General features: G+C 44.2%; 1 protein-coding gene across 1 annotated transcript; it reads right to left on the bottom strand.

Annotated features, from left to right (window-relative positions):
- Positions 1-14,259: 14,259 nt before the first annotated feature.
- On the bottom strand, positions 14,260-15,219 carry LOC110331289 (olfactory receptor 2T29-like). The gene has a single exon (XM_029546421.1). The coding sequence runs from the start codon at positions 15,217-15,219 to the stop codon at positions 14,260-14,262; it is 960 nt and encodes a 319-aa protein (XP_029402281.1).
- Between the last annotated feature and the right edge of the window lie 611 nt (positions 15,220-15,830).

The raw sequence follows: 15,830 nt of genomic DNA, 5'->3' as shown, positions 1-15,830 counted from the left end.
AGAGAGAGAGAGAGAGAGAGCTCTGAATGGCAGTTGACAAACCTGCCCAGCTTCCCGAAGCTGGGAAACAGAAGCTTGTGCCTGATACTGGCAAACTATGAATGGATTTTCCTGAAAAGGTCCAGTACCTTGGCTCCATCTATAAAGGAGGCAGCATCAGGACCACAGCCACTTGCCAGCATGGGAGCGCACATGTGACATCCCTGGACTCTCCTCTCTCTTCCTGGTGGACTGCTCAGCTGTGGACACGAATGCACGAATCTTGTTCCTGAGCTCCCGGGACTCCATCACGATGACTCCCCACATTCTCTAAATATTTCCATACTCATCTCAGCTTCATGCTCACCAGGATTTCCCTGAGATGAAAATAATACTAGTGGCTAGACATAAATACAGACTGGAGACTTAACTGAGTTTTGAAAAAACCCCATTAAGGAAGCAAAGTTTTAGGTGGGTCCCAAGGGACCCAGTTAACTTCATGCCTGAAAAACAAAAGTCAAAAATTAATTATTTTCCCACTTACTGTCAGTGTCGAAAGGTTCATTAATATGACTTATAATTTCCCATTCGTGGCAACATAAGGAAGCCACACTTCTTCTGTGGGAAAAGCATCTCAACTTGGACGCTTAAGTGGAAAACAACTAAAGCAATGTGTCGCGACACCCGACTTTGCTAACTTATAATTTGTTTTTACTACACTTACTCAATTGTATTTCCTGCAGGGGATCTGTGGATTTTACTGTGAATGGCCCCGATGTGCATACACTATGCTGTGGACACACACATCCTCTCCTGCCCTCTTTCTCCTCCCCCTTCCCTTCATCCTTCTGGCCCTCTTTCATTTACTTAACCATCCATCTTCTATATTCGATGGGTCCACATTTTCTAAGTCTAGCTCCCTTCACTCTAGGTGAGAACTTCAATTACATGAAAATGCCTGCATCTAAGATTTGACTCTTCGTGGATGAATGCCCCATAGACCACATATACAACACACGCCATTATCCATACATCAGCTGACAGGCATCTAGTCTGGTTCCAAATATCTGTTCTGAGCAGTGCTGCAGTAATCACACGTGTGCACCATCATGTCTGTAGCTGTGTCCCCAGGAGAGCTACAGCCTGATCAGAGGGTAGTTCTAGTTTCAATGTTTACAGGAACCTTTCCCTTACTGCTTGCTATAATATGATGGCTGCGTTGGTTCCTTCTGCCTCATGGATGCTTATGTTCGGACACTTCCTGGTAGCCAAGAGTTCTGAAGAGAGGCAGCCATGCTCACTATTTTCCTTCTTTAAAATTTTTACTTATAAAAAAAATTTTACTTATTTTAGTATTTCAAATACTTATTTAGGGGTGTGTGTGCGTGTGCGTGTGCGTGTGCGTGTGCGTGTGCGTGTGCGTGTGCGTGTGCGTGTGTGTGTGTGTGTGTGTGTGTGAAGAGGAAGGCATCAGATTACCTGGAACTAGAGTTACAGATGGTTGTGGGCTGCCTAATGTGGATGCTGGAAGCAAGCTAGGCTCATCAGGAAGAGCAGCAATTGTCTTAGTAACTGGACCATCTCTCCTTTGTTGACCCCCCACCCCACCCCAGTCCTTTATAGATGTTTGAATGTACTATTTCCAGCCCTTTCCCTCTATCCTTGATATTCCTTCTTCTGCTTGGTCTCAGCAACAAGAAATGCTTCCCATTATGTTTTATTTAGCTCATTAACTCATTTGTATTTATTTAATTTTTCCCGTATCTCTTTTTTTCTGAGTTTCTAGTCATTATGTTGACTTCATCATCTGACTTCAGCATCAGTAGTCCTGACGTCGCCATCTGTGTGCCGTGTTGACTTCATTGGTAATGGCAACTCTCCTCACCTATGCAATAGCTTTTTCATGCATTTCTAACTTTCTCCTCTAGCCCCTGAACTGATTTCCTTACTCCATTCTTCGTTTCTTTGTATCCTCTTTGAAATAACTGGCTAGTTTTTCATTTTCATGTGACTTTTGATTCTTCACCTGATATTTTACAAACGTCAGTAATGGAGGAGTTAAGATCTTTTTGAAGAGTCCTGTTGTCTTGGGTTTTTTGTTCATTTGTTTTTTGTTTGTTTGTTTGTTTGTTTTTGTTTGTTTCTTGTTTTCCTGTGTGATGGTTTGCATATATATTGGCTTTGTTATTGATACATTTTGAAAACTTCTTTTTTAAAAACGAGGAGTCTCCTCTTGAGGACTCAACAGTCAGGACCAACCAGAGGGGAGAAAACAAACTGCTACAATAGCAACAAAGTCAATCTGGACAATGTATAAAAATCCACTTACAGTTAAGCCCTTCCCAGTAACACTATAGAACTCAATAACTATAGAACTCAAACGGTAGACACAAATGAACATGATTCTATGGTGTTAGAAGTCATTTAGGGTGAATGCAGAACCAGATGCAGGACTCAGATGAAGAGTGTGGAGAAGTCACAGAGAGGCAAGGAAAAGGGCAGAGGGGTGGCTTTTATTTTTATGCTTTATTTCGTTAGGGTGATTTTATGTTTTATTTTCTCCTTCCTAGAAGGAAGGGAAGAAGGAGAAAATAAGCAGCGAGGAATAAAAATGAACAAAATCCCCAACAATAAACCAAGGGCATAAGCAAATGTAAGGAAGAGAATGTAAGGAAGAGAATAAATTTTTAAAAACTACTTTTTAAAAAAATCTATCTTTCACAGATTAATATGGGGCCATCAAATTTACAGACCATGTAAAGGAAATGCACTGACTGCAAAGGCTGATTTCATGTGTTTGATTCCTGGGACCCACAAATAGAAAGAGAAAACTGACTTCCACACGTGTACTATGGCACATATATGCACCATCCCCAGCACACAATAAATAATCACAAAACATTTAGAAATAGGATAAAATAAATATACTAGTAGAAGTATGACTGTGTATGGTCATCCATAGCCAATATGGTCCTCAGTGGCAGAAGACTGAAAACTTTCCTGGTAAGATCAGAAGCAAGATAAGACTCCAAATGGAAACAAATTGGGAATATCTCTCCTATCAGCCAACTGAAATGAGATTCTGAATTAGCTATTTTTCTTGTTGCTTTACTCTAAAGTGAGAAAAACATCTGACAAAAGCCACTGAAAATGAAGCATTTACTTTGCTTAAAGTCCAACGTGAAGCTGTCTCTCACGGCAGACAGAGTGCAGTCACAGGGAACACTATGGAGTTGTTCGTACTGCATCCCAAATCAGGAAGCAGCAAACTGACAGGAAGTGGGTCGGCTGGACTGTCAAACTTCGAGGCCTGCCCCCAATGACCCATTTCCTCCAGCAAGGCTCTACCTCTGCGAGGTCCCACAACAGCTGTTTAGGAAACCCTTAAGATGTCTTTCTTAGTTAGGATTCCTATTGCTGCAACAAAAACACCATGGCCAAAAGGCAAGTTGGGGAAGAAATGGTTTATTTAGTTTATACTTCCATCTGTTCATCATTGAAGGAAAGAAGTCAGCACAGGAACTCACGCAGGGGAGGAACCTGGAGGCAGGAGCTGATGCAGAGGCCACGCAAGGATGCTGCTTACTGGCTTGCTTCCTCTGGCTTGCTCAGCCTGCTCTCTTATAGAACCTAGGTCCACCATCCCAGGGACGGCGCCTCCCACAATGAGCTGGGCTTTCTCATATTGATCACTAATTGAGAAAATGCCTAACAACTAGATATTATGGAGTGAGTTTCTCAGTTGGCGTTCCCTCCTTTCTGATACTTCTAGTCTGTGCATCAGGCCGGCATAAGACTAACCAGCACAATGTCCATATGTGTTTTGCTATATATTTTTCTAGTTCTGATAAACCCTATTGGGGTTTTTACCAAGGATTTCATTACATGTTGGGTAGCACTGAGATTTAAACATAGCAACTCTTTCCTGAATAAGTACGGATGTTCATATTTGTCTCTTCTCTTTAACCTACATCATCAGTGTTCTGTAGTTTTTGGTAAAGATCTCCCATTTCTTTGAGCCGATTGATCCCTAAGCATCTTATTTCTGTGTTGTCAATGGCATTGATTGCTTATTTCCTGCATTATTCATTGACAGGGTATGAGATCCTACCAATTACAGTGTGCTAACTTTGTACCCTGCAGTTTTTCTGAATTTGTTAACTGCGATAAGAATTTAATGTGACCCCTAGTACTTGCCAGAACACGTAGAAGCCCTTATGATTTGACTGTGAATCCCATGGGCTCACACTGGATCCTCAGCTAGTGGCTCTGTTTTGAAAAGTTGTGGAACCCTTAGGTTACAGGGAATTGGGCTTTCTTTATTTATTAAGGTTTGCTTTGTGGCCTATAAAGCCATCAATTGTGTAGAAGGTTCTATGTGCCATTGATAAGAATGTATATTCCCTATCTCCTGGTAGAAAGTTCTGCAGGTATCGGTGTGAACTCTGTCCCCCTATCTGATATGCAGTAACCCTGTTATGATTAGTTTTAAAGCCTTCTTTATTGTATATAAGAATAGCTACCCCAGAGTGACTGTGGCCTCTCTTTGCTTATCTTAATTTCTAACCTTTGATTCTGGGTTTATAGATGCCACTCCTGCCCATGTGTGCTTCTTTTAATTAATTAATTAATTTATTTACTTTATACTCTGATCAGAGATTCCCCTCTGTCTCCTTCCTCCCAGCCCCTCCCTCTCACTTTCCTGCCCCCTCCCCCTCTCTTTCTCCTCAGCAACGGGGAGGCATCCCATGGTTATCAACCCACCTTGGACTATCAAGGATACTTGGATACCCAACCTAAAAAGGACTAGACACGTCTTTCCTTACTGAGGAAAAGGGGTCCAAAAGCAGGCAACCGAGTCAGAGACAGTCCCTCCTCCAGTCGTTAGGAGTCCCACATGAAGACCAAGTTGCAAACCTGTTACATATGTGTAGAGAGCCTAGGTTTGTCCTGAGAATGCTCTTTGGTTGGTGGTTCAGTCTCTGTGAGCTCCTATGGTCCCAGGTTAGTTGACTCTGTAGGTCTTCTTGTGGTGCGCTTGATCCCTCTGGCTCCTGCGATCTTTCCTCCCTTGTCCACAGGATTCCCCAAGGTCTTCCTAATGTTTAACTGTGGGTCTCCACATCTGTTTCCATCAGCTGCTGGGTGGTGACTCTCAGAAGACAGTGATGCTCCCTTCTGCAAGCTTAGTAGATTATTATCAATAGTGTCTGGGGTGGGCGCTCTCTCATGCCATGGCTCTCAAGTTGGGCCAGTCATTGCCACACGTGTTTTTTGACCATATGTGGGAGGGCAGGTTCATAGAAATTTTTATTTGTCATTTTCACAGAGAATTTGACTGTTGATTTCACAGAGAAGTTGATTACCACCATGGAAAATGGATCGTGGGGAAGAACTGGGATCACACACTTGTGCATTGTAGGTTAAACTAAAGGGACAACAAACTTCATCGAGATGGAAATGAAGCCAGTGTGATGCAGCCAAGATGCAGTCACTGCTAAGTCTGATAGATCCTGAACAAGTTGCAGAATGTTAGCAAATGTGTGTGAGTGTGTGTGTGTTGTGTGTGAGTGTGTGTGTATGAGAGTATTGTGAGTGTATGTGTTGTATGTGTTAGCTGTGTGTGTGAGAGTGTGTGAGAGTATTGTGAGTGTGTGTTGTGTGTGTGTGTTGTATGAGAGTATTGTGAGTGTATGTGTTGTGGTGTTAGCTGTGTGTGTGAGAATGTGTGAGAATGTTATGTGTGTGAGTTTATTGTGTATATGAGTGAGTGTTATGTGTGTCAGAGTGTGTGTGAGTGTGTGTTATGTGTGTCAGAGTATGTGTGAGAATGTGTGAGTGTGTTGTATGTACGAGTGTGTGTGTGTGTGTGAGAAAGAGAGAGAGAGAGAGAGACAGAGAGAGAGAGAGAGAGAGAGAGAGAGAGAGAGAGAGAGAGAGAGAGAGTTCTATGCATATGCATGTGAAAGTACATGTGCTCTTGTGCACTTTCTGCTGCACTCCCTTGAGATAGGATGTCTCATTGGACCTGGAGCTAGCCTGACAGCCAGTCCCAGGGTCTCCACCTCCTCCTCCCTAATCTGGCAAAGCCTTTCAGATTCATTGGGCCTGATGGTATTGTATATATGCATTTTCAGCGTCCCAGCCTGCTTCCTGTGCAGATCAGTCTGTTATAGACAGGACATGGCCAAATGCTCAGTTGTTACTTCAGCCCAAGGCCTTTCCCCAACAAGGCCAGGGATCCAGGCAATGTTCCCCTTGCTAAAAGTCCTGTATGGCCAACTCAAATGGTGAGAAACAAGGGGGAAAGGGGATTCAGTCTCTTTGTGGATGGCTGCCCAATTCTCATTAATTTTATTCAGATTTATGTTACATCCTGGATACCTGAGTTGGCACTTATTTTAATTTTTTAAGTTTTAAAATATTTTATTTTATTTTTTAGTTATCAGTGTATTTTTTACACATCCCCAATAATTAATTTATTTATACACTTTACATTACAATTGCAGTCCCCCTCTCCTGCCAGTCCCCCCCCCCTCATGCAGCTCCTCCCCCATGACTCCCTTCCCTGTCGCATGCCCCCTCCTTCCCTCTCTTTCTACTCTGAGAAGGGGGAGGGCTCTCATTGGGCACCAACCTAGCCTGGCATATTAAGTCTCTGCAGAACTAGGCACACCCTCTTCCACTGAGGCTAGACAAGGCAGCCCAGTTAGGGGAACAGGATCCACAGGCAGGCAAGAGAGTCAGGGACAACCCCTGCTCCAGTTGTTGGGGGGACCCGAATGAAGACCAAGATGCACATCTGCTACATGCAGAGGGCCTAGATCCAGCCCATGTGTGCTCTTAGGTTGGTGGTTTAGTTTCTGAGAGCCCCCCAAGTTGACCACATTTTTAAAATCCAGTTATTCTGCATCTTTTCATCAATCAGTTAAGTCTATTTGCATTCAAGGTTGGAATTGAGAATGGTTTGCAAATGCTGGGATTTTGCTGTTTGCTGTTCTGGTTAATGGTTATTACTTTTCTCCCATCCCTGGTAATTACTGTTGGCTGCTTTCTAGTCTGCTGTGTCAGACATAGTTGTCTGTTTTCCCATCTGCTCTTCTACTGCCGGCATGGACTGCATTCTTCCCTGTGTTCTTGTGTGAGAAACTGTCTCCCTTATTCCTCTATGGTCAGCTTTCTTGTAAGAGTAATTCTGCAGTGCTAGCTCGGTTCGCAGGAGTTCCCTTAACTTCTGCTCGTCTTAAACTGATCTTTACTTCTCTGTCTATTTTAATACATAGGTTTGCCGGATAAACTTTCCATGATGGAAGTGACATTTAATCTGAACAGATAGAGAGTACAAGAATTATGCCTAAAGCCATTTGTTTAAAGAAAGGCTTTAAAGATTAATCCCAAGTCTGGCTCTAATGACAATAGAATAATATGACTTTATCGTTAGAATTACTATTGTTAACTTCTTGTTATTGTTACATTTAATAACTTTGTATCCATGTGTCTCCTATTTATATTCCAATGTGTAATAAAGTGTGAAATACTAAAGGGAGAAATCTGAAGACCCAGGCACAAAGGCCCTGCCACTGGGTCAGCCCAGACATCACATAGCTGTGATTCCAAGTGTGGCCAGCAGAGGGCAGAAATCCAAAAACAGGGGCCGTGAAATCCACAGAGATTTCTCTCTCCTCGTTCACAGGACAAGGAAAGAACGCATGGGGTGAGGACACCTTGGTTAGCCAAGAAGTCGATCAGGAGGGTGCCTTGGTGGAGGACACCCTTAGGACGGCGTAGCAGGAGGCTTGAGCTGTAACATGTGCGCTATGCACAGGGAGCAAAGTAGATTTACTCCGCTCCTGGATGTCGAGGCATGGTCGGTCACTCGCTAGTCTGATGCTCGGCCCTGGGAGAGTCGAGGCTGGTGAGGCAGCCAAGAGTGGGAAAGCCAGATAACAGAAAGGCGTTGAGGTGTGGACTTAATCAGAGGTTTGTTGAAGGAAACAGACCTACCCCTCGGCAAGGTTTTAAACTAGGTCTGAACAGCACTTTTTTTTTTTAAAGCAACATTATATAAACAAAGCAAGAATGTAGAGTTGGTAGTGTGGAAACCCAGACTTACCCCATTTCCTCTCCTCCCGTCCACCTTGTTTTCTCCATGAGCCCCATACTTCAGTCAACCTTGGCTTGTGACTGCCCCAGTGGCCCATATATAGTAGTCTAGCAAAACATTTGAGGTAATGGCCAACCAATGACCAGCCCAACTGTCTCCAATTGGAGACTTGACCCTAGTAATGATGCTCCACTATGCTTGCAGACAGGAGCCCAGTCACTGTCTCCTGAGAGGCTTCATCCAGCAGCCCAGGCAAACAGATGCAGAGACCCACAGCCAAACATCAGAGGGAGCTCCGAGAGCCTTGTGCAAGAGTGGGGGACCGGATGGAGGGAGCCAAGGGACCAAGGACACCACAAGATGATCTATAGAGTCAACTAACCTGGGCCCATGGGGGCTCACAGAGACTGAACTACTAACCAAAAATCTTTCAGGGGCTGGACCTAGGCCCCCTACACTTTTGTAGCAAAAACCCAGCTTGGTCTTCATGTGGGTTCCCTAACAATTGGAATTGGAGCTGTCCTGACTCCAGAGCCTGCCATCAGATCGCCTTCCCCTACCTACACTGCCTTGTTAGGCTGCAATGGGAGAGGTTGTGCCTAGTCCTACTCTGACTTGATGTCCCAGGCAGGGTGGAACCCAAGTGGTGGTGGGGTGAGATCTTCCCCTTCTCTGAGGAGAAGGAGTAATGGAAGGAGGGGCTAGTGAGGATGGGAAGCACCAGTAGCAAAAGACAGGACAGGAAGAAGGGCTTGTGGGGCACATACCTCGGTACCTTCTACTTCCTCCCATAAGGTCCCCAGCCCATGGCAGAGTGCTGCCCACATTCTAGGGATTGTCCTGCGCAAGCTGCCCACATTCTGGGGATTGTACCGTCCCCAAGCTAGCATCTGTCATGCCAGCCTCTCATGGCCAGCATCTGAGCCTTTCACATTCTGAGAGTGAGTAACACATTGTGCACGTGTGAACCAATGTCACACTGCTGGTGGGTCAAAGCAAGGGAGTTCCCAAGGTTCCCACATCTCACAACAGACATGGAGGAGTGTCAATTCCAATGGCTCTGACCCATGGGGTTATCATGCATGTGCACTACAATACTGGCTATGAAGAGGGAAGGGATAGTTACAGTGGCCTCATACACTGAGACATTGATCACCCAGATCCCCTCATGCCAGCACAGTCTCCTCATGGCGGCTCCCACGGCATCGCCCTGAGAGTCTCTGCAAAGGCTTTGGGCCCCTGTGTCTGCCAACACAACTCTGTCATTTCCACCACCTGCCGGTTCAGCTGGGGACTGCTATGGGCTTCTTCTCCAGATGCTCACAGTGGGGATGCCAAGACTTGATGGACGAACATATCTTCTGCATCTGAAGGAAGAAGGAGCAGGTTTCGGTGAAGCGTGGTGAGCAGTGGTAAGCTCCTGTGCAGCCGTGTTTTGGTCACTGTGATAAATGGATGTGTAGGGAAGAGTGAGGAACAGCATAGCCAATGGGAAGCATGATGTAAATGTTTGAAGGAAGCAAGCATCAAGGGGGAAGCCACAACCTCCCCAGCCACAGTCCACCCCCTTGAGAAAGGTCCACCCCCTTGAGAAAGGTCCACTCCATTGAGAAAGGTCTACTCCCTTGAGAAAGGTCCTCCCAAGTGGAACCCCGCCCACCCCACTTCAACTCTCCTGTCCTATACCTCTTTGCTGGGAAGCAAATCCCTAGTCCAGAGTTCATCACTGATTTCATGGGCCCAGCTCAAAACTATTAAGACTCTCAACCACATCCCTAGAGTGGACGGACTGACACATCAGTAGTGCGTCCTGAAGGCATCACACCCTGGATTCCCATCGTCCTTCTGTGTTCCCCCTGGCCTGCCTTCCATGCTCTGAGATCAGTGCCTCTCCCTGCAGAGCCTGGCTGAACCCATGTGTCGGCACCTGAACTCTGCCTTCTAGTCACATCACACTGGGGTCAGGTGTCGAGCAGTTTTTTTTTTTTTTTTTGCTCTGGCAACCACTCAGTGAGGAGATTCTACTTTCCAACATCTGGTTCCAGCCCCTAGACTGCAGTCTGAAAGCATTATTGAAATTATAGTTGGTTTTGAGAATGTTCATTGTTGTGGTAATTTCCAATCCCAATTAGCCCGTATAAAAACACACACAATCTAGTTATTATATTTATAAGCTATAAACCTTGATTGGGCAGAGGTAGCATTATACTAACTTACTCCCCAGCTATAAGACTCTTTGATACTTAAGGCTTCACCTGGCCACATTGTTCTGATCCATCATGGCTTCCTCCTCCTTCTCTCCTTCCCTTCTCGTTCTCCTCCCCCTACCTCTTCTGCCCTCACTCTCCAAAAGATGTTCCACCTTTCCCTTCCACTGCCCAATCACAGGCTCTAGCCTTTATTGACCAGTTAGAATGGGAGAAGGCTCACATGAGATCACCTGAATAAGTGATCAACTTCTCATTGTTGGAGGGGGTGCTCTTGAGAAAGTAGAATTAGCATCAGGATACAACAGAATACAAACAGTATTAGGGCAATCCACAGCAGTTCACGATTTGAAATGCCTCTGTTTGCTAAATACCTATTTATCTAGTGAAGCTGTCCCTTTCCCTGCCGCCTGTGACAGGACGGTTTGATGACTCATTTAACCATTTTATTGTGGCTGTTAGGATCATGTTTCTATTCCTTCTGGATTCCATCTCAGTAGTTATCCAGAAATTTACTAAGTCCTACTGTCACAAAGGAGCTGAGTTCTCATTTCTCACTCTAAAAGCAATGACTGAGAAAGAGGGGCTGGAGACGTAATTCAGTGCTCGTCTCTAGTAAATGATCTTTAAAAGTCACAACTAAAAAAAAAGTCATCAAGAGATAACAAACATAAAAAAATGGAAATTATGATGTCAAAATTGAAAATGTATGGGGTACAGAGCTAAACAAAGAATTCTCAACTGAGGAATACCGAATGGCTGAGAAGCACCTGAAAAAAAAAAAAAAGTTCAACATCCTTAATCATCAGGGAAATGCAAATCGAAACAACCATGAGATTCCATGTCACACCAGTCAGAATGGCTAAGATCAAAAATTCAGGTGACAGCAGATGCTGGCGTGAATGTGAAGAAAGAGGAACACTCCTCCATTGCTGGTGGGATTGCAAGCTTGTACAACCACTCTGGAAATCAGTCTGGCGGTTCCTCAGAAAATTGGACATAGTACTACTGGAAGATCCAACAATACCTCTCCTGGGCGTATACCCAGAAGAAGTTCCAACATGTAATAAGGACACATGCTCCACTATGTTCATAGCAGCCTTATTTGTACTAGCCAGAAGCTGGAAAGAACCCAGATGTCCCTCAACAGAGGAATGGATACAGAAAATGTGGTACATTTACNCAATGGAGTATTATGCAGCTATTAAAAACAATAAATATATGAAATTCTTAGGCAAATAGATGGATCTGGAGGATAACATCCTGAGTGAGGTAACCCAATAACACATGATATGCTGTCTTAGTCAGGGTTTCTATTCCTGCACAAACATCATGACCAAGAACCAAGTTGGGGAGGAAAGGGTTTATTCAGCTTACCTTTCCATATGGCTGATCATCACTGAAAGAAGTCAGGACTGGAACTCAAGCAGGTCATGGAGTAGGAGCTGATGCAGAGGCCATGGAGGGATGTTCTTTACTGGCTTGCTTCCCCTGGCTTGCTCAGCCTGCTGTCTTATAGAACCCAGGACTACCAGCCCAGAGATGGCACCACCCACAAGCGGACCTCCCCCCTTGATCACTAATTGAGAAAATGCCTTACAGCTGAATCTGGTGGAGGCATTTCCCCAACTGAAGCTCCTTCTCTGTTATAACTCCAGCTGTGCCAAGTTGACACAAAACTAGCCAGTGCAATATGCACTCACTGATAAGTGGATGTTAGCCCAGAAACTTAGAATACCCAAGATACAATTTTCAAAACCCATGAAACTCAAGAAGAAGGAAAACCAAAGTGTGGATACTTTGTTTCTTCTTAGAAGGGGGAACAAAATACCCATGGAAGGAGTTACAGAGGCAAAGTTCAGAGCTGAGACAGAAGGAAGGACCATCCAGAGACTGCCCCACCTGGGGATCCATCCTATTAAACAACCACCAAACCCAGACACTATTGCATATGCCAGCAAGATTATGCTGACAGGACCCTGATATAGCTATCTCTTGTGAGGCTATGCCACTGCCTGGCAAATACAGAAGTAGATGCTCACAGTCAGCTATTGGATGGAACACAGGGCCTCCAATGAAGGAGCTAGAGAAAGTAACCAAGGAACTAAATGTGTCTGCAACCCTATAGGAGGAATAACAATATGAACTAACCAGTACGTCCCCCCCCCCCCAGAGCTTGTGTTTATAGTTGCATATGTAGCAGAGGACGGCCTAGTTGGCAATCAATGGGAGGAGAGGCTCTTGGTCTTTCGAAGATCATACGCCCCAGTACAGGTGAATGCCAGGGCCAGGAAGCAGGACTGGATGGGTTGGGGAGCAGGGCAACGGGGGGAGGGTATAGGGGAGTTTCGGAGAGGAAACTAGAAAAGGGGATAGCATTTGAAATGTAAATGAAGAAAATATCTAATAAAATCATTTTTAAAAAATTAACAAAAAAATTGAAATTGTAGGGTAAGAGTTAACATTACATTTTACCTATTTGGTTTGTGACTAAAATTATTCTCTTTTTCTTATTAGATATTTTCTTTATTTACATTTAATTATTCTCTTTAGAATAATTATATGATAGGATTATTTCTTAGTCTCATGATAACCACAAATTAAAATTTTGTACGCAAACTGAAAACAAAAAGAAAAGGCTTTTGATAATATTACCAGAGAAAAGTCACCTAAGCATAAGAGCAGACAGTGAGAAGAGAGAAAAGGAGGGTGTACAGGACAGTTAGGAAACAGGAGCTGGCGCAAGTGTGTGCTCCACTCACCATGGATACCATGGCTAACTGTGGACTGCATTATCCCACTGGGACACACAGAGCCATGGATGGGTAAAAGATAAGGCCATATACGATGCCCAGATGAAATCCATTTCATCAATGATTACATAGCTCAGATCCCAGAACTCACGCTGGGCAGCTCACAACCCCCTGCAAATCAAGCTCCAGAGGGTCTGATAGCCTCCCGTGGACTCTTTGCCACTGCACTCACACTCTCATGTGTGCACACACACACACTCACACACAGACATACATCTGCTCGTACTATACATACTCACACACACTTTCACATACATTCAAATTCACTAAGGCACAGACACACATCACACACATACACACACACAAACACACACACAAACACAGAAAACACTCATATACACTCACATGCATGCATACATACACAGAGTCACACCACAAACTCACATACAAATACACACACACACACACACACACACACGTACAAAACAATACACACGTACATAAAAACACAAAGACTCACAGACACAAAGACAAAACAGATACACACAGATACACACAAGAACTCACATACATATAAACACAAACATACACACAAATACACATTCACACACACAAAAACACGCATATCCTTCAAGATAAAAATCTTTGTTTTAAAGCCCAGCAAAATGGTTTAATTGCTGAATTCTAGTAAATGTTACATGAATTATAGCAATTCTCCCACTGTTCCAGAACATTAAGGAAGAGGAATACATTTCAGTCCTTCACAAGAGGCTGATACTGTTTTGCTACACACACAGCACATAGGGAAAACCACAGACAATTTCCAAGATAAATATTTACGCCAACTTCTTCCCAGAATACTGGCAAAGGATATTGAATATTCCATTATTGCTCACTGTGAACAAATGGGACATATCCCAGGAATATCAGTTTTTACGATATACATAAAAAAAAAAAACAGTAATGGAGCCCATATAATCCTGTCAGTACACATAGTACACCCATTTTGCTGAGTCAGTATCTGTTTCTGATGGACTGCCCTGGTAAACTAGACACAGGAAGTCCAGATTGCTACAGAATAGAGGTCCTTGATGACAGACAGAAAGCATCATGCTATCACGCATGTCATGCGAGCAGCCTGCATGTAACATCAGCATGACACCTGGAAAAATAGATGGGTACAGACAAGGAAAAGAAACTATTCTTTATAAATGACTTACTTTAAAGAGTCTTGAAAGAAGGGTCTCACACCCAAAAGTTTCTTCATAGCCTCTGTGACATTCTTATTCCTAAAACTATAGATTAGTGGGTTCAGCAGAGGGGTGAGTATGGTGTAAAACACAGACACCACCACGTCTTTTTCAGGGGTATGGAGGGAGGCAGGGAAAATGTAGGTATAGATCGCAGCGCCATAGAAGAGAATGACTACAGTCATGTGGGAGGAGCAGGTGGCAAGAGCCTTCTTCCTGCCCTCTGCTGAGTTCATCCTGAGAACAGTGAGAAGGATGGATGAATAAGAGCCTGAAATGACTGTCACAGGAATAATAATCATGAGCACACAGCACACATACATGAGGGTCTCATAGAGCCAGGTGTCTGAGCAGGAGAGCTTTGTCACAGCAGGGGCCTCACAGAAGAAGTGATGGATCTCCCGGGATCCACAGAATGGNAAGGTCATGGTGACAGGGGTGAGCATGAAGCCATCCAAGGATCCTAGGAGCCAACAAACAGACATCAGGAGGAGACACACCCTGTGGTTCATGAGGACAGGATACCGGAGTGGATGACAGATGGCCACATAGCGGTCATAAGACATGGCAGCTAGAAGCAAATATTCCGACCCTACTAGTGTCAGGTAGAGGAACATCTGCATCCCACAGGCAGCAGCTGAGATCTTGTGGCTCCCCAGGACCTGGTCCATGAGCATCTTGGGCACAGTGACAGAAATGTACATCATGTCCATGAGGGACAGCTGGCTGATAAAAAAGTACATGGGTGTGTGGAGGTGGATGTCAGAGAGAATCAGCAGGATCAGGAGGGCGTTCCCTGTCAAGGCCATCAGGAAAACCACAAATATGACCACAGCGAGCAGAGCAGGGTGTTGGGATTGACTGAAGAGTCCCACCAGGGTGAAATCTGAGTGTCCAGTGTAGTTCACCCAGGTGGTGAGGTCCATGGGTGTTTCCTAGGCAACCAAGAATGTTTTGGGGTTAGTGTCATAGAAATAAGTGCTCAATGATTTATGCCTCAACCTTCCTATGATAAGTTCTCTGGGTCTGAAAATCTAAGGACTGCAAATTACACATAATTCAACCAATTTTTTAAAGGCTTAGAATTCACATCTTGGTCACAGGCATTGGTGATTCAGGATAAATTTTCCATATTCCAAAGTTATGAACTTTCCTAATGACAGATTATGTCTTCTCTCAAGGACTGCAAGCCTGAGAAATGCTGTCCCATGCTAACCCAAATGGGGATTCAGTGACAAAAAAAAATGTAAAATCAAAATTATTTTGAAAATTTGGTTTTAAATATGAAATAAGCCTTGGCCTTTATGGTTTGAGGGTGCAATTGGAATCTTCAAGACTGAGGTATGTTTCATATAAAATATTTTAAAGTAATAATTTAAAGGAGAAATCTCAACCAGGTGATCCTCCTCAGTCCCCAGCATCTGGAGACGCTGAAAGTTTCTGGGCTGCCTGGAGGAAGCCCCACCTTCACACAGGAAGGACCGATGCTCAGAGCCTAAGAGGCTTGGGGCAAGGAACCCACTAAGTGGCCAATACT

This window comes from Mus pahari, chromosome 14, assembly GCF_900095145.1.
Source record: "Mus pahari chromosome 14, PAHARI_EIJ_v1.1, whole genome shotgun sequence".
Classification (NCBI taxonomy): domain Eukaryota; kingdom Metazoa; phylum Chordata; class Mammalia; order Rodentia; family Muridae; genus Mus; species Mus pahari.
Note: the sequence above shows the minus strand (reverse complement) of the source record. Positions and strands in the feature narration are given on the sequence as shown.